The 19,990-nt window shown below is 45.9% G+C and overlaps 1 protein-coding gene across 2 annotated transcripts in view; it reads left to right on the top strand.

The window, feature by feature from the left end:
- Positions 1 to 19,990, top strand: part of LOC138548350 (vitamin D3 hydroxylase-associated protein-like) — a 476,815-nt gene that overhangs the window by 165,161 nt on the left and 291,664 nt on the right. Inside the window, exons 3-4 of one of the 2 annotated variants that reach the window (XM_069642270.1) lie at positions 1,690 to 1,833; positions 16,338 to 16,471. In XM_069642270.1, the coding sequence (XP_069498371.1) occupies positions 1,690 to 1,833; positions 16,338 to 16,471 (278 nt within the window). The remainder of the gene's footprint in view (positions 1 to 1,689; positions 1,834 to 16,337; positions 16,472 to 19,990) is intronic. The other variant, XM_069642271.1, reaches the window with a different exon arrangement.

The following is a 19,990-nucleotide window of genomic DNA, read 5'->3' as shown; positions in this document are numbered from 1 at the left end:
CTAGGAGAAAATGGATTCTTAGCCATCTAGGAGAAGCTGATTAGATACAGCCCGGTGCGTTCTTTGAGATCCTCAAATTCAGCACTCTTTCAGATACCCAAGTACAGGAAAGAACGTTTGGGTGGCCAGGCCTTTTCAGTGGCCGGCCCCAAGCTTTGGAATTAGTTGCCTGAAGATTTGAGAAAAATTGAGGATTTCCTATCCTTCAAAAAGCATCTCAAAACATTTCTCTTTAGATAAAGCTCAGGAATACCTACCCCCTTTTTGATATCTGGGTTTCGTTTACATCTATCCTGACTATCAGTTGTTTGAGCGCCATGATGCCTTGAGTGATCGAGCGATTTACAAATAAATTGATTGATTCACGAGTGAGATTACAAGGGCCTAGACTGTGGTTCTGAAATCCTCAGGTGAGAGGAAGGATTGCTATCTTCCCGGAGGAGTGATAGTTGATAGCAGGTGGTTTGGACTTTTTTTGTTGATATGTTGTTGGAAGGAGAGATTTCTGTAAGTAATGAACCATAGTATTCCGGCAAATGGGGCCAACTGAGGTGTGAATCCATCAGAGTTCGCCATTCTGCCACTTTTGGGTGCCCCCAAAAATTCCTGGTTGGAATTCGTCCTACTAGGATGACCTAGTAGGACGAATTCCAGTTTCATTGCCTTGAGTTTTAGGTAGGTGCGTATCATCCAGTATCATTAGGGTATTGGCAAAGTGAGTTAATGGGAACATTAGAAAGAAACACAAGTGCTTTTACATTGATATTTTAAGATTACTGGGGAGAGCATTGATCCCTGTGGGACTCCATAGGTGACCTGTTGATAGTAGGATCTGAATGTACCCATGTGGACAGCTTGATATCTGTCCGAGAGGTCAGAGGCATGCCAGTTGACTGTGGCTGTGAACCCCATTATATTTGTAAGTAGACTTGAAAGTGTGAAGTGGTCAACCATGTCAAACCTGGTAGAGTTGTCAAGCAAGACCAAGAGCCAGGAGTCGCATTTATCAATGATTTGAAGAGCATCCCTGTGCCCCACGAATTCCTGCAAGACTTAGTGGCTGAGCCCACATGTCTTTAATATATGTGTTAATGGTTAGAAAGTGTGAGAGTTTGTAAGATTTGGATCTGCAACCTTGAGTAACAAAGAGTGTGAAAGCGTATGTTATTGCCCATATAATATTCTCCAAGCCCAAAATAAGTTGCTCATATACAACACATAGATATCCGCTAAGAGAAGCAGACAGTCCGAGGTCAAAGGATCCCGGTTTCCGGTCTATGGTTGTCAAAGTCACCTTGGTGTTCCGATTTCATCTGCCATCCTTTAAACTCTACGTGAGTTGAGAACTGGCATGATGGACACAGACATTGTGAGTCAAGTGGTGGAAATTTGAAAGAATACGATTGACCAAACTGCATGTATTTGTGTAAAAGTTTTTAAAAGTGCAAGCACTGTACAGCAATGGGATATAGCAGCAGGGTACAATAATATGGACATGATTAAAAGGATAGACTATTAACGGTACACTTGGAAGGACATTGATAGAGGAGCGACACAGGCATGGGATACAGATTACACTGGGCAGGAGGACCAGGTATTGACTCATTTGTTGATGGATCTGCAGCTGTGCTCCTCGTTAACGTATATTCCTGTGGTGTTGACTGTCCTGCTTCATTTCCCCATCTAAAGGCCCTTGAAGCTCACAGGGAAGTGAACTGCCTGACCGATTTCCTTTCCGAGTGCGAGGCTCAGCTTCAGGAGTTGAAAAAGCAGAAGACGAAGGGGCCTCTCTATGGAGTTCCAGTCAGCCTCAAGGACAATTATCACAATAAGGTAAATGCAGCACTATTTTAAGATTTGCTAGCATTCACCCTTGCACTAAATTAATGGTAGGTTTTATAGTTAAAAGGGTCAGTGAAAAATTAATAATTCCTGTCATAAAACCCAATCATTACAAATCGGAGAGTTATATAGAGAGAATGTGTTCTGTTAGAAACCTGAAAGTGTCTCACCTGCTTGTCCCCGGGGATCTGTCATCCAGGTGGCCAGGACACGGACATCACTTTTGGATCCAGTTCCTGGGGGTCGACCAATGCGGGAGGATCACCTGAATGGGGATCTTCGGGGAGTAGGAGTGCGACACCGGATGGTGAGATGCAGCGTCCCTCTCCCTGTGGCACCTTTTCCCCATCCTACCAGGTAGGATACTTAGGAACTCTACTCCTCCACCCCCTTTCCAGACACAAACACTTCCTCACAGTCAGCTCTCTGAGAGAAAACAGACTAACACCCAAGCCTTATACCTGACATGTCCCAACACAATGGTCAGGCAGAGTCGGGCAATTACTGATCATTACACACACCTGACTTCCATCATACTGCCCCACACGGATAAAAGGCAGAGCACGAAAGCACACTGGGAGCAAGGCAAAGTACACAAGGATGCAGCAGTTCCAAGATGGCAGTTTAATACAAGGAGAAAGATGGCAATACCAGAGGGTTGCAAATAGGGAAATACCCATGATCTTTTCAGATGAAAACCGTTACTTTGACAAGCCTTCAAGAATAATAAACATAAGACCTGGAATTAAAGCTGAAGAAACCTGCATTGTGTGTCGGAGGTACCTTGGGCTCTCCTGCATCGATAGCCAAGGCGGGGAGGAGTGGTTGCCGGTGTGGTACTGTCCTTGGCTCCTACACAAAGCAGCGCCAGTAAAGTCAGCAAAGCCGGTGAGTCAGGGAGACTGATAGCAGACCGGTCTGTGTTAGAACCAAGGTTGCAAGCAGCAACATTGGATGAAGAAATCGGAAGGGAACACTGTGTGAAGCGTATGTGACTAGCAACATGAATATAATTGAACAGTAAAGGAGTGACTGAACTTTTGAAGCCAAGATAGATACCGTATAACGAGTGGTTTGATGCCACGTAGGTGCTCATTCACAGGTCTCTATTAGGTATCCAACTGAGAGGTGGTGTCTTGCTCTTTTCCTAGGCCCTTTATGGGGGCAACTGATCTTCTTACGATAAATGCATAGTCTCACACTCAGGAAGGCAATAACTTACACAAACACCCATTCATTAGAATATAATTAGCTCTTTATCGGCCCTTTATTCACAAATATAATGATAGACATTTACAATGATAGAAACTTACATATAATACCATCTATAAACTCATTTGTTTATATAACATCACATGATACAGAGACTACATCACCGTTGTTATAATAGAAGCAGAAACCTTCATCTCCACCACAGCAACACCACCCAGTCCCAAGGCAGGTGGGCAGAGAGATCACAGGTTTCAACGGGTTCTGGAGCGGAGCGTCCTCCCTCTCCGCGAGACTTCTTCACCCGGGCTTTTAATTCTGATCTACCACTTGGATGGCCTCTCTCTTATGGGCAGACTGATCCCCGCCCTCCTCTGGTTGTCAACCGTCCCCGGCCGAAGGACGGACAACAAGCATGGAGGCGCAAAGTGGAAAAATCCAGTTAATAGAGTAAAAACCCAGCTTGTCTCTTACATGCTCTTTCCCAGCACCCCTTATCGCACCTGTATAGCTCCAACTCCTTTCTTGCCACAACCTTGGTTACACAATGCGCCAACTAGTCTCTGTAGTGTGAATCTCTGCTTCCAAATATAAATACTGCAACTGTGGCTGAACTTAAGAAACCCACATCAACTAATTATAGCCAAAGGAGCATAGACTTTCATTGTATATATGGCAATGAATGTCCAATATGGCGGGGCATCTGCGCCATATTTTTTTTCTTTTTTTTTTTAGCTCCTTTACGCTCACGAATTACACTCCACCGCTTGGACATTCAATCACCATATCTCAACAGATAAGCGGTCGGTTCCCGCCACCGATGAATGAGACCAAATCAGTATGGAATACAGGTAAGACAACAGCAGTCACCACTGAAGATCATCATTATAAGAACGATCCACAAAGACACAGAACGTAAAGAAACTGGAATCCAGGAAAACAATAGGCTCCCCCACCCCCTAGCTCCCACTTTCATCTTGAGTAACCCGAGAAATTAAATTCTGCAACCCACCAATATGCTTTTCAATGGAACGGGAGTGATCCGTCAGATCAAAACATATTCCCTCAACAGAAGCACAGCCTGGATTGTTTCAAAAATAAGTAATCAATAGCTGCACTATTTTGTAAAATCGCTTTTCTAAAATGTCTATTGTCCACTGACAGTTCAGTTAAGGCTTGAGAGGTCTCATTAAGCCCTTTTACTACAACGCAAGATAATTTAATTAGAGATTTATAACCTCCGCCAGCCAACCCAAACACTCCTACCAAGGAGAAGGCTAGCGCTAACACATCCGCCTCAGACAGCAATTTAAAATTAGAATCCCAGTCGGAAGATAGACCAATATGATGTACAGCACGTATAGAGCGGTGTATAGCAGGCTGTAAGGGAAACCTCATTAGACCAAGACTGGTTAATGCACAGGGACCACCTGAAATATTAGCAGGAATATAAGTATCGGTACTGTTACCACAAGAAAACAGCCATCCATTCGGAAGGTTCACATGTCGAATACGGCTGGCTGCTAGAACCGTAAAATTGCAAAAGCAACGATTAGATACATCGATGCACATAGATGCCGAATGCTTGCACAGGCTGCTTTCAAACTCAGGACCCTTCTGTGCATTGGACAGTTCTAATTGCTGATACTTGTCGATGTGGTGAGGATCACAAGTCATCATATAGCAGACATCGGCAGGAGCAATGTTATATGTAATAATGCGAGTCCTATTCCTCCAATAGCAGTCCGTGTCTGCACAAGATCAGCAATATTCATGAACGGACAAATGACTCTGAACATCTGAAACCTCCATCGGAGAATCATTGTGCAGTATTTCGAAAATGTGCCGTAATACAGGAGCCAGCGTAGGCACCTCTATGAGACGCGTAGAGATCAAGTTTGTTGCATCGTGGACATCCATCAAACAAAAACGTGAGTTATTAAAGACATTGCAGGCCAGAAAACTACACATGTTTTCAGGCTGATCCACAATTGCGGCATAGCCAATGCCGAACAAACGGCAGTAGAAAGCAAAATGTCATGCTCATGACGTTAACTCCAAGGACCACGTTGTCTCGTATCAAAACTGGCAGTAGATGGCCTGGCGACAGTGATGTCGTCATCCGTTGCCCACATCGTCGAATTCAGATACATCAGGGAGGCATGCGTCACCATTTTTCGCATGCCCCCGAACCCTCCCGAAGATAGTCCATGCATGTCCACAAATGCAGACACCACGATCAGGGTCTAAAAACTAAATATCAGAAAGAATACCAGCTTGATACATCACTCTCGTAAATAACATTTGTCAGATGGGACATGATCCATTTTCTTTTACCTGGTTCCATGACTAGGACAACTTGATCATTTCTAGTAGCAATCACATCTGCCGGGGGCCCACTAGGCTTCTCAACCCAGACCTTTGCCCATGGACAATGGTATCGGATGAACCAAAAACCTTATCCCCAATTGTTATTACCGTGGGAAGCTCCCCCTTCTTTACCATTGATATTTTCATATGTCCAATGATCACCTGCGCCACCCTGTCACCTTTATGGATAGGATATATATTATCTCCACTGTTAATCAAGATCACTTTAATTTCCCCCTGATAATCGGCATCTACAATTCCTCCTAAAACTTGGATCCCTCTCAAATCCAGCCCAAATCGAGGGGTAATAAGTCCCATATGTTCTGATGCATTCCAATCCCAAGCTCCTCCTCCATCTCATGCCGTTCTGTGTCCAGAGACTCATCAGTGTAGAGCTGCCTTGTCATGCACCAACTTCATTGTGTAGCCGGGAACCGAGTAGGCATGGATCCCCAGTCATTATGGGATATTTGGTAAGAAGTTGCTGGACAGGACTGCATATGAGGCCTCGAATAGGGAGGTTGTGGATATAAAGATCCCCTTAAGTGTGGCTGAGCATCAGGTGGTTGTGAAAGACAGAGGTAAGGGAGAATGGCAAAGCAGGTCGGATACAAGCAGGAAGGGGAGGCACTTGTGTGCAGTACAAAGGAAGGTTCAGTGTAAGAGATGTGGGGAGAGTGCAGAGTTGGCAAGCAGAGAGTAAACTATCTGGAATCGGCCAAGAGTGGGCCATGCAGGGTGAAAGGATGGAAGTTTATGGTGGGTAGAGTCACTTCTGCCGTGCGGGAACCCAGATACGGTGGATGACTATATGATGAGATTTAAATAATTCAGAATTCGGAGAGAACTGTAAATAGCCAGGATTAAGTAGCGTCAGGATGAAAGTGAGGGGAATATCTGACTTGTTTCACCTGAAAACAGGGTCACATGACAATGTGATGAATCCTGCAGATCCCTCACTAAACCCCTGCCTAAAGTCTCTGCCCACGTGAGCAGGGAAAGGCAGGCGCTTCCTGATCCTTACCTTGGGGGTGGTGCTCTGCAGAAGTATCACCTGGGAAGAGACATGGCGGTGAGGAAATCCTGTGGGATGAGACGCAGTATTTGTCTCTAAAGGGGAAGAACCTTTTACATGAACCAAGTCGTGTAATTACTTCTGCAGCGTATCACATATGGCAGCTAGTGAAAGAGAATGGACTCTCAGACTGATATCTATAGTTGATATATTGTGGAGGGAAGCATATAAATGTACAGTCATTGGGGAATTTTAAGTATGAATTTCTATTTTAATTGATTTTATATGATTAGATGAAATGTTGTGATATTTGTGTGATATTTTAAAAACACTATTTTTCTATGTTTTCACTATTGGTTTCATTAATAGTGTAAAAGGTCTCTTTTGACCAGTGCACTTAAATGTAATAAAAGTAGTGGCTTATTATCGTTATTTGTCTGATGCACAAATTGAACATCTTAATGTGTATATAGCTAATGTAAAATCCCTAAACATCTTAACAAATGAAAGCCCGTCTGAACCTTATAAATTTAGAAATCATCCTAACTCCCAGAGGTACAGTGAGAGGAAATCTATGAAAAATGGCTTACATGCACTGCCTTCCCCTTTTCAAGTAAATTCTTGTAATGTTTCCTTAAATACACTTAGGAGAAATTAACCTGAGTTTAAAAGTAGAAAGCTAACTAGCAAACCTAATTCTGGTGTTGGGAACTTCAAAACCCATAATTCCTTAAGTACTGAGGCGAGGAAGAGGGCTCAAGAATTATACAACAGGAGTGGTCAGCTTATTAAGGCAAATGACCCACACCTGAGGGGAGGCAGAAAGGCTTAAATGGCCCACTCAGGTGCAGGCCATTCGTTGGTGTTGGAGATGATATGATATGTGGCATTTATAACGCGCCTGTATACAAGTGTTTCTATGCACAACAAGACAAGGAGGGGGAACAAAGTTGTCAGAACCACTAGGAGATCCTTATGGATGCAGTGGAAGAAGCATCATCCCACGTATTCTCAGAAGAAACCAAGATGGTGCCTTTTTTGTTCCGTTCTTCCAACTCCAGCGCAGCGGTCTAGTTCTTCTCAAGATGGCGACCGCCATCTATCCGGAGCTAGGGTACTTGCTACTTTGCTCGCTCCTACGCTACGCTCCTCTGATTACTTCTTTTCTTACTTAGTCTCCTCCGTTATATCATCCCCTTTTCCTGCGCTCCCTGCTCTTCCCTCTCGGTGCTCCGGTACCACGCTCCTCCTGTTTCTCCATTGCTGCCGGGGCTGCTACTGCGGAATCGATACTAACGGAAGTCTTACCTGCATATCCACCAAAAGTCCTGGGACTCCGTGACTGCATCTCAGACAGGTTTTTTTCCCCCGAGGGTTTCCCGTGGATGCCGCCCTCCGGCAGGGCTTTAAGTGGGCCGGGGCCTGCCGGGCCTGGGCCCCGGCAGGCTCTGAAATTTCGTTTTGAGGCGGGGCCCTACCGGGGCCCAGTAATCTCCCCTGGCAGCCCCGGCCACTACACGAAAAGGCATTTTTTTCTACAGCCTGAAGCGCTCGCTCGTTTGCGAGAGCTTCAGGCTACAGAAAAAAATGCCTTTCAGCCATAATGGTGGCGCCGCACCTGCGAGGCATCCCTTTAATCAAGAGATTCCCGTCGGCCGGCGCCACCATTATGGAAAAAACGTGAGGCCGCTGAAAGTAGCGTCTTGCTTTCTAAATACTGGAGCTGCCGCGCATTCGCGGGAGTTTCAGTATTTAGGAAAAAGGCCTCTGCTTCCAGTGGCCTCACGTTTTCAGCCTTAATGGTGGTGCTGCCCCTCCCCAGCTGGCGAGGGGCAGCACCACCATTAAGGCTGAATAGGCAGGCGCTGTCCCCTGCCAGGCAAGCCTACACAAAATAAATGCAGAGATCAGCACCCTCTCCCCATAGGGGAGAGGGTGCTAATCTCTACGAAAGGCTGCCTGGCAGGGGTGGCAGTAGCCCATTGAGCCCGGGCTCGTTAAGGGGGCGTGGCCTAATGGGCCATCAAGACCCCCGCTGTTAGGCCACGCCCCCTCGATGAGCCCCGGCTCGATTTGTAGTGCCACTTAAGGCACTGCCCTCCGGTCTCTGTGAGTCCAATCATTGGCCTCATTAGAGACTTGAGGGAGACATACCATTTTCTTCAAAAAAGGCAAACTTATCGTTGGAAGTTACGTGAGTACTTCAAACTATCTAGTATTGTTACAAAAGGGAGGACAAAATAACGATTTTACTAGGCCTTGTGTGTTTCAGATCGCGCAAATGTGGGGAAGAGGAAAGGGGATAAGTGCCAGGGGAAGGAGGAAGTGCAGTTAACTCACAAGTGCAGCCAGTGTGTGGCTTATAAGTGCAGCGCGAAGGGACTGTAGGGTTGCAGATACAGACCCTTCAGTGCTGGGGAGCCCGGAGGCAGTGCAAGGGCCACTGGACATGCAGGAGCCTGGGCCCGGGTTCAGAGATTGACAAGGTTATCCGTGCGCAGAGCAGACAGGTGCATCATCGGGGGAAAGGAAGAGAGCAAGCAGAAGCGAAATGGAAGTTCTTGAGTTGCTTCCGGAAGTGGTTCTGTTCAAGTTTGAGTGAGGCAGCGAGGCTGTTCCAGAGGGAGGATCCAGCTGAGGAGCTAGATCTGCCCCCAACTCTCTGCTTGGAGAAGCATCTAACCCTCAGAGAGTTGGAGGTGGATGAGCGGAGAGCACAAGAAGGAAAATGTTTTTGAGGAGAAAGTTGGAGCGGTCCCAGGCCCCAGAAAGCCTTGAGGGTGATGCAGAGGGTCTTGAACTTGATCCTTGCAGCCACAGGGAGTCAGTGAAGAGATTTCGGAGCTGGAGAGGTATGATCCCTGGGCTTGAGGCTAAGGACATGTCTTGCATTCCTGTTCTGGATAAGTTGTAAAGGTCGAAGAGTAAGATTTATAAAGAGGTTGTTGCAATAGACCAGCCTTGAGAGGAGCAGAGCTCTGGAGACAATGAGCATCTGAGGGAAAGTGAGAAAAGGAAGAATACCTATGAAGAGTTGCAGCTGATAGTTTGACTTCTAAGAGATGTCAGAGATGTGAGGACAGAAGGAGAGGGGTGAGCTTCTGAGGGAAAGTGAGAAAAGGAAGAATACCTATGAAGAGGTGCAGCTGATAGTTTGACTTCTAAGAGATGTCAGAGATGTGAGGACAGAAGGAGAGGGGTGAGCTTCTGAGGGAAAGTGAGAAAAGGAAGAATACCTATGAAGAGGTGCAGCTGATAGTTTGACTTCTAAGAGATGTCGGAGATGTGAGGACAGAAGGAGAGGGGTGAGCTTCTGAGGGAAAGTGAGAAAAGGAAGAATACCTATGAAGAGGTGCAGCTGATAGTTTGACTTCTAAGAGATGTCGGAGATGTGAGGACAGAAGGAGAGGGGTGTGTTGAAGATGACACCAAGGTTCTTAGCCTCACAGGAAGGAGCAGGAAGAGGGCCTAGAGTGGAAGGCAGGAGATGGGAGCGGGTGTCCCAATGAGGAGGATCTCAGTCTTACTGGCATTAAGGCAGAGATCATTGGCGGCACACCATTCCTGAATTGCGGCCAGACAGCTTGAATAAGAGAAGAAGTCGAGGTGGCTGAGGGGAGCCTGAAAGAGAGCTGAGTGTCATCCGCATAACATTGAAAATTGGAGAATCATTGAAAAATGATCTGTTCATTCTATCAAACCGAGAGAAAACCAGTTATCAACGAATAAAAAGAATGGACAAGTATCTTGCGATCTGGAATGCCTTTAATGACTTATATGTTTTATGTCCTTAGGTTCCACAACTCCCTCCCCTCCCCACCAAACCCAAGCACCATAACCCTTTTTATTTATTTTTTATTATTTTTTTGTTTATTTATTATTTTTTTCTCTTGCTTCTCTCTCACCCCTTATTCTAGTCTCATTTACCATGTTAGAATTCTGTAAATATGGTGTTTTCTTTTTTTATATTCCGCAGATTCTGAATGTTATCTTTTCATGTAAAACAATGGCTTGGGTTTTTTCTGATTATCATTCTTTAATGTATCGTTTGTTCTTATATCTGTCATCAATGTTAAAATAGGTTTAAAAAAAAAAGAAAATTGGAGCAGAAAGTAGCGATGCAGTGGGCAAGAGGTGCCAGGTAGTGGTTGAAGAGCCAGGGAGAGAGGTTAGACCCCTGGGGAACAGAGTTTTAGGAAATCATTGAAAACTTTCCTGTTTCGAGAAATCTCGCTACCAACAGGCACGCTCCCAATGCTTATCTGGTATTGGCTGCTAGTTTGAATCGGGCTGTGAATCTGTTATACCGGTTTCCTCCGTGCGCCGATGCCTGCAGGCTTTCGGCACATTATAAACACACACGCTTTTGCTGCATTATAAACACACACATAACACATAACATAACACCACAAGTAGAGAGGGAGATAGAAGAGAGGAAAGACCCCAGTTGAACCTGAGGGGTTCAGTTGGTGAGAAAGAAGGTCATACAGGTGGCGATTGAGCAGGATAGCATGGTTGACCATGTCAAAAGCAGAGGTTAGATCGAGAATGAGGACAGAGGGGAGGTTAGAGTCCAGATTGGAGAGCAAGTCATCACAGCCATTCAGGAGAGGAGTTTCCGTGCTTCTGGCAGCTCTGAAGCCGCACTGGTGGTCATGGAGGCAGCCAACCGGTTGCCTCCATGGGAGATGGTCAACTTTTCCAAGAGTTTGCCCAGGAAAGGAATGATGGAGATCGGGCGATAGCCAGAGAAGAAGGATCGGCCGAGGGCTTCTTTAGAAGGGGTTGCATAAGAGAGTGCTTAAGGGGGAGGGGAAAGTTCCAGTGGCAAAGTAGTGATTGCAGAAATAGGCCAAGGCTGGAGCAAGGGTGTAGATGTAGTCCTTGATGGTCCTGGATGAGCAGGGGAGAACCTGCTTTGACAAGACTTTCATAGATTGGACTTGTCTAGAAACATTGCCATTGGTGAACAGGGGAAAGAGGAGAAAGGAGGAGGAGAGACGGCCTCAGACTGGGCAGGAGTGGTAGAGGAAGAGGAGGAGGTAGAGGAAGAGGAAGAGGTAGAGGAAGAGAGGGTGGACAGGATGTCTTGAGGTTTAGTAGTGAAATGAGAGGCCAAGGCCGTGCAGAGGGCCTGGGAGGGAACAGAAGATGCAGAGATTGCAGCAGGATTGCCCAGCTCCTTGCAGATTTTGAAAAGTTCGGCTGAGTTGTGAGATGCCGCAGAGATGCGGGCTTGGATGTAGACTTTCTTTTCTTAGACAGGACAGAGAGTGTGTACTGCCTTTGGAGCAGGCGGCAGCCCACTTTGTCAGGTGGTGCACCCGGCGCCCTCCACTTGCGTTTAAGGGTGGCAAGGTCGGAATCGTACCAAGATTTGCACTTGGATTTAGGCTTCAAGGACATCCAGAGTGTTAGAGATAGAGAGATGAAGGATAGAGAGGGCATTGTCAGGGTGTCTGTCAGCCAAAGGTGCAGGCGGAGGTGAGAAAGCAGCGGCGAAAACCTCAACTGACACATGCTTCATGGGTTTGTGGCAGTGCTGATGTCCGCTTGACCTGCAGGGAAGAGAGACAGAGGTGGGAAGAAACAAAGTGATCACTCCAAGAGAGAAGAGTGGTGAGAGTATTGGTTGGAGAAGGGTGAGGACTGAATAGATCAGAACATCCAGGGTGTTCCCTGCAGAGTGAGTTGGGCCAGAAGGAAGAATAGCGAGAGAGAGACAATCGGAGGTTGTGACGGAGTCCTGAAGAAGAGTTGGTAGCATCCAGGTGGATGTTCGTCTCAGAGGAGGAGAAGTTGAGAGGTAGAGGCAAGGAGCGAGGAGGAGAGATCAGCCCACTCAAAGAGGAAGAGTGCGACCTGGCCAGGCGGCCTGCAGATTGTGGGCACAGTGAGGGAGAGGCCAGGAGAAATGGAGAGCCTGCAGACCAGGCATTCAAAGGAGGAGTGGTGCTGCATTGGAATGATCGAAGCAGGGATCCACTCCAGGAAAATCAATGCTACACCCCCACCGGGACGGTTGGTTCTGGGTTAGGAGAGGATCTTGTAGCCATCGGGAAGGAGAGTGTCGAAAGTCGTGACGGAGCTGGCCATGAACCAAGTCTCAGTGAGATCGAATACATCCAATTTAAGCTCTTCCAGGAGACATCGGAGGAGTGTTTGACAGCTAAACGAGAGTTGAGAGTAGCAATGTGAAGCAGGTTGCCACATTTGAAGGACTTCCGGGTATGGGTACAGGCCAAAGGTACACCTTGTGAAAGTGTTGGAGGTGCCCGAGGATGGGCAGTGGTTGAAGGAAGAGAAGGCAGGGTAGTCAGAGAGGGAAAAGAGTGTCTGAGGGGTGGCAGAGTAGGGAGGCAACAGGGTGGCCAGAGAAGCAGCAGGGGGTGCCAAAAAGGTGGCAGAGGAAGGAGGCGGCAGAGGAGCCAGAGAGAGGTAAAAAGGGATAGCAGGAGAGGAAATGAAGTTGATAAGGCGCGAAACGTGTCTACCAAAAAGAAGATTGGCCCTAGGGCCCTGGACCAAGACGGTGTCATTTAAGTAGACATTCATGATGGTCTTAAAGGAGTGGAAGGGGCCAGGAGGGCCTCCCAATGGGCGCCACCATTAATTGGAGAAGAGGAAATAGGAGAGCGAACAGTCTCCATATGGGGGGAAGGGGTGTCCATAGGCCGAGAGAGGGAACAGCGAAGAGTATGTCAGTTAGGGTCTATCTGGAGGAAGCACTGGTATAGGGATCAGTGATAGGGATGCCTGGGTTGGAGACCAGGATGTCCCTTTTGAGCTTCTTCTGCCAGACTTAGTGAGAGGGATAGGATAAGGATGGAGCAGCAGTAGCAGAAGGGGAGAGCAGCAACATGCTCATTGTTGGATGTCCAAGCAGAAGTTGGAGGAAAGAGAGGGTGCTGGGACCACTGCAAGGCAGATTTCAGCTACCAGGTCAGTCCTGAAAGAGTCCTCTTCCACTTAAATTTGAAGTGCAGAGGTGGCACAGCAGGAATCCTGAAGGAAGAAGGCCTTCACCCATGTGACCTGAATTGCAGAGACTGCGCAGCAGGAAACATGCTGGAAACCGTTGCTGGGGGCTGGTATGCACCAGTGGCTCTCAGGAGCAAGTCGAGCTCCGTACTTGATTGCCGGGAACCAATGCAACTTCAGCGAGGAAGAGCGTCTGTTCGGAAGTTGCGAAAGCAGTGGAAGTCATGCAGCCCGCGAAGGGTTCATAGACTGAAGCTGGTAATTCTAATCCCTTGCTCGTAACAAAGGCAGGCAATATTAGTAGTAAAGAAGAATCACTTACTTGCGAGTGAAATTGCTGTAAACCCGAACATTGATTGTCAGACAATGGGCCTGATTACGAGGAAGGAGGTAACCATGCTGCTTTTTGCGGCATGGCTTACCTCCATGCCGGGTACCCTGCATGGGGAAGTACCGTGCCATTCCAACCTTGGAGGGCCCGGTATTTCCCCATTCAGGGAACCCGGACCCGGTACATCCCCATTCCCATTTGAACTCCCGTAGGGCTCCATGAGATTGGGGAGCATGCTAAGAACGAGCCCGTTAATGACGGGCCCGTTGTTAGCATGCTGGGCTGCTCGCAGGACCCGCAAGGACGCCTGGTAAAACCAGGCGTCCTTAGCAAACAAGCATTGCCCAAAGCTAATAGTGGTGCAAGCAGTGGCCAAAGATGAGGGAGATACAAGCATTGCCCAAAGCCAAGACTTTTACAAGCATTGCCAAAAGCCAAAAGAGGCTAATGGCATGGCATGGCATACAATTAGGCTACTGTGGTTAACAGGAAGAGAAGGGGCAGATGCAATGTTTCCAAAGGTGATGCTTGTTGATTGGGATTGTTCCATAGAATTAAAGCTGGAATAAAAAGTCACATTGCCAAAGCCAAAAGGAGGAATGTTAGAATTACAGCCTCAAGAGTACTTGATTTCTAGAGGTTGCCCTTCTGGAAGGAAAATGCTCAGAAGAAGAGTTCCTTGCTTGCATGAAAGTGTTAAAGAGCAGTAATGTGAATCTTTTTTTTTTGTGATAAGTTGTTGAAAGTCATACAACTGCAAACTGCTGAAGCTGTTGTGAACTTTTGGTTGTCCGTAGATCTAGAACTTCAAAATCAAGGTTGATTGTGGAAGGCTATTGGGCAGGCAAGTAGACCCGCATGGTGAATCCTTGAAGAAGTAGGCCTGATGGAGTAAACCAGGCAGAAGTGGAAGTGCTGTGAAGTTATCCTAACAAAAACATAAACTGTGATTTATAGTGTTGAAAGGAGAGCTAAGAAAAGCTGATTTCAAGAACCTGTGTTTTTTTTAAAAATCTTATACATTGTGGCAAATTATGCTGACCAAGAATATCATTGATATTTGATGGACTGAAAATATCTATTCCAAGAAGAAGAGGAATCTTTCTTTTGTTGGACATTGGATTATTTGAACTTTCCTTTGACAATTTGAAGGTGCAAAGAACTGTGTTACAGACCCCGATTTCCTTGTTTCTTTTTGTTGAACACTGGAACTAAAACCAACTTAAAACCTGTGGAAGGGGAGTTCACCCAGGTTGTAAAGAAATACAAATGCAATTATTGTTGGTGTGAATTGCCATTTATTTTCTTGTGTATTTTATGTACACTTCTGAGTGCCAGATAGCCTTTGTTGGAGTGTTTCCTTTAGTTTAATTTAGGCAGGGACATCCTAGTCATGGTAGGGATAGTGAGGCGTTTATTGAAACCTATGATTTAATAAAATGGCATTTATTGAGAAATCTAAGTGGTCAGCCTCATATTTCTGACCACTCACAACAAGCAGTGCATGTTCCTCCTTCAGTGTGTTAGGGAGACTGGGAAGTGGGACAGGCTTCCTTGCCGTCTTACCTGCGTCTTACCTACGGTCATAGGCCCAATGCAGTTATACCTCCCCGACATTGCGATTTCTTTGTTTTCTCACATGGAGTCTGTTTCCCGAGATTTGATCGGAAATATATATTTTTTGCTGTTGCTCCATGGGCTTACTCTTAAAAAGATTTTGTTGTGAGGTTCAAGGCAGGAGGCCAAACATGAGTCTGGGCTACACCAACCGAACAAAATAAATATTCGGGTCAATAAATAGTCACACATATTATAAATCAGGCGCCTTTCACATATATTCAAATGTATTTAGAAATAGTGCAAGAATTCCCCTTTACCCTGCTAACAGCAGGTTTAGTAATCTCCATTTCCACCAAGGGCAGTTGCAGAATTGTTTCCTGATGGGCTGACTGTGAATCTGCTGTTAGGGTCACCGATTATCCCGTTTCCCTGCGACTGTCCAGTGGAGCATTCCTGCATCCCTCCGCCAGGGACATGGTACTTCTTCCTTAGGGATGTACACATCACTCCTCCAAGAAGAATTAGGAGAGCTCTGGCTCAGGCACCACTTCCAAGGGTTACATCATAAAGCGGGATGGCTTACCCTTCAAATTACCTGCCCTGCCATCCAGCTAAAATGAAAAAGATAGTGTTGCTGGTCTGTCTTAAGTTAGATGTGAAAAGTTAAACATGAATATTTGTTAAAAAAAACTGAAGCCTGCATTGGTCGGACAAAGTTGTTTTCCTTTCAGTCTCCTCTTTCCACCTTTCACTGCCTTTTTTTTGTTTTTTTTGTGTGCTTTCAGTATATTTTGTGTCATGATCTGGGAGCCTAGTGAGAAGTCTCAATGACGCAGCAGTAGCGGTGCTCTTAGAAAACGTTTTAGGCAACAATCCCATTCCTCCATTCATTTTTTTCATTGATTCATTCATTTTCTCTCAAGCTGCTTACAAATTAAATGTTATGAAGTATCCTCATCAGTGTTTTGGAGCTATTTCAGCTAAGTGAATGCATTATTTTTTTAATACTGTTATCTGTCGTTGCTTCAGGGACACGACTCAACCATGGGCCTTGTTCAGTTCCTCAGCCGTCCTGTATCTGAAGACTCTGTTGTCGTTCAGGTGTTGAAGAAGCAAGGCGCAGTTCCTTTTGTGAAAACAAACATCCCACAGTCCATGTTAAAGTAAGAGAAGCACTTATTCATATGTATATTGTTTCCTATTGAAGTGTAAACGTCAGTGTCTTCTATAGTAAGTCAATTTTAGGTTCTGCTTTTTTAATACCAACTGTTGGAAAACTGAATTGTATGGTAAGCACTTGATGGGACTTGAAATGTGCCTGAATGTATGTCCTAGGGTGCGATGCTGCCTGGACTTCCTCAGAATTTCTCTTTCCCATCCCTATGATTTCACAATAATCTCCCTAACTGTGTCTCTTTACTCCTGCCATCATCTGGTCCAGCCTAGGGCCACCAAGGCCCACCAGACTCTTCCTGCTCTGCTTCTCAAACAGATGGTACCCTCTCTCTTCACCTCAGTCCTTCCTTCACCACCTGATGGTCTTGCATCTTCTTCCATCTCTCTCGATGTTACCACCTGGACTGCTCGGGTCTATCTGCCTTCTTTTGCTACTTCTAGCCCTCTTCCAGACTTTGTCTGGTCTGTGGTATCTCCCCTTGAGGTCGCACTGCCAACCTTCTCTGTACCATCTTCACTACCTCCTCCAACTCATGTTGTTCCTTCCTCCACTATGACACTCTTCCCCTTGATGTTTCCTCCTTAGTGTCACTTCCAGTTTCTGCTAATATCACATCCCCCTTCACTTGGGTTTCACCGCTTCTTGACTTCCACTCACTTCTGATATTATCAAATCCTGCAACTGCCGTCCTGTTTTACGGCCCCCTCTACCTCACCATGATTATCACTACAACCTATTCTCTATCACTAATTTTTCCACCTCCTTCTTGAACACTTATCACCTCCTCCTATCCACTCTTTCCATCTCATTTTATCAATTTCTCCTTCACCATTTTCGCTTTCACCACCTCTTTCTGCTCTCAACTACTGCACTACTTTTCACTTTAGTGTCTCTTCAGCCTCTGCTTCTTCCACCGTATTCTAGACTCCAGCCTTTCCCTACTGTGAGCCTCCTGCAATTTACTTTGAGCAACTCGGGTTGCATGCCTTTATACTATGACCTTCACACCCCCCGTGGGCGACTTTCAGTCTGGGTTTTCACCTGAGCGCTTGTAAATGGGTGAGGGCTGGAATTGGTGGTTTTCCCTGAGTGTACCTCGGCCTCCTTCGGGCTCGGGGTGGATTGTGATTAATTGACTTCTGCCCGAAGGAGAACAGAAATGAGTAGTCTAAAGCACCTGCTCAGGCCTAACACTTCTACAAACCAAGAGCCAACACTATCATAAAGTTATTTAAAGGTATGAGATATACCTCCGTCGCTTGTTGTAGGAACATGGGCAGGGTGATGGCTATACTCTCGGGTTGTGAATGTAAACTAGTAGCAACCCAAACAGTGACATCTAACGGTCCAAAATAAAGGATTGTCCAATCAAGCATCTATAAAAATATATACTTTAATTAAACTCACCATGTACATTAAAAACTAAATAGAAAACTCTGCAAAACCCACCCCTGTGAAAGAACACCAAATAGGCAAGATGGCAAGACGCAGAATTCTGGGTAATAAAACAGGGGGCGATGTTCAAAAGGATATTTCATGAATTGCAAAAAGGAGTAATGTAACTTGCCAGTCTCTAGTGCCAAAAATTAACCAGAGAGCAGTTATCAGGCAATAATCCCTTGTTCAGTATCTTGGTGGGTCGACAACAGTGAACCTGGATTCTCTGTGCTGTTCGAGGGTTCAAATCAGTTCCAGATGCAGCAGTTGGGGTGGTTCAGCGATGAGCAGATATCAAGGTAGGATTGAATTGGAAGAAGGCTGCGGTTCGAAGCAAGCTAGAACAATGTGAATTGTAGAGGTTACCAGGTCCGGTTCGACAGTTGAGGTTTGTTAGCTGACGGGATTATGACGTGGTGCTCAGGTGAGCTGGTTCGATGCCGGTGCACGAAGGATGCGGTTTGGGCCGAACACCAGGATCAGTTCAATAGTTGCGATGTAGTGGCTAGATTTGTGAACAGCGACTTGAGCAATGCAAGTGTAACAGTATTTCTCCATTTGAGCTGAGGAAAAGATGTGCTACAGCTGGCGCTGTGCTACAACGAACCGGACGGAATTGGTGGAACTGCGGTTCTAATGTCATAGTGGCAAAGGCAGCTCCGCAGCGTCCTGTTGGTTTGAACTGGGTCAAACACACTTGAAATATGTCTTGCATCGGTTCAAATGCCAAATGGCAGGAATCCTGGCTGTCTCGGACTCCATGGTCTCAAGGACAAGATGAGTCTTTTTCCCAGACACCCAAACATGAGAGATACTGGCACACACCTTCAGGGTTCTTTCTGTATATTGAGGTACTGGTCAGCAGTATGGATGGGAGAGATGCAGATCTTGATCCAGCACCAGATTCACCCACAAAAATCCCTGAAGAGGGTGGGGGGTTAGGAGACAGCGCTAGTCTCTGCCTGGAACACCTACCTCCACCTCAAAACTGGAGGTGTTTGGAAAGCACTGCTCTCCCAATGGTCCAATGAAATCATCTTGAAGGTTAGAAGTCCAGAGATGATTCCTTTTTAAAGGCAAAAGCCCCCAGGTGACTGGACTAAAGCTAGTCTGCTATAGGGGTTGTAAGGGAGGCATGGTATCCCAAGTAGACACTGGGATACCAGTGCACGTTTCAAAACCTTTGTTAGATTCAAGGGGCTTGGAAAAACTGCTGGCTGGCCCTATAACTAAGATGGGAGTAATCTCAATAATCATATAATAAAGAAACAGTCCTAGTCAGTCTTAGTCAAACAATAAAGGCCTATACTAACCTAATGCCAGCCCTCACTCTAATACAAACTAATGTGACATAGGGATATGTATCTAAAAAAGGAAAAATCAGTGGTGAAACGAAGATCATATTAATTCTCGTCCCCACATTGTATAGCATGGGGTTAGGTGGAACACTTGATGGATGAACACACTTTAGCTTGCTAACTCAGTTAGATGGCTGGCTCTGCCCTCCAGAGCCTTGTTGCCCATTCAAGTCTGAGTCACAAGTTCACGGGTTTAACCTCTCGGGTTCCCTTCACCCTAGTCCAGGTCACTCTTCAAGCTTCTACACAGTTTCAACAAAAAGTTTCTAAGTTTATAATTTGGTCGCAGTTCACTGTAGGATTCCCTCAATCGGGCTCAAACCTCATTTCATATTTGAATTTGCTGTCAAAGTCTTTCGAAACTGGGAGGATTTTTGCTCTCATCTCCACATGATCACTTCGACCCTCCTTTCCTTCTTTACTTCCACTTTACATATTTTCCATCAGTTCCAATGTATCTTGTAAAATGTACTTGCTACTTATGACTTTCTTTCAAGATCAAGACTTTCCAAATTTTCTTTCATGCGGTTTTGTGGTTACTTTCTTTCTCTCGCTTTCCGCTGCCTCTGCAGCTTTAAAACATTTCACAGAGACTTTGGATTGGGCAATTTCACCTCGCCGGATCGCTCTGCTACTTTGTATTTCGTATTCACAGTTCTTAACAATGGATTAACTTTCTATCTCAGCTTATCGGCGTTCGAGTAACCTTC

The sequence above is a fragment of the Ambystoma mexicanum genome, chromosome 1q (assembly GCF_040938575.1).
Source record: "Ambystoma mexicanum isolate Mex_15411 chromosome 1q, UKY_AmexF1_1, whole genome shotgun sequence".
Classification (NCBI taxonomy): Eukaryota; Metazoa; Chordata; class Amphibia; order Caudata; family Ambystomatidae; genus Ambystoma; species Ambystoma mexicanum.
This window is presented reverse-complemented; position numbering and strand designations above follow the sequence as displayed.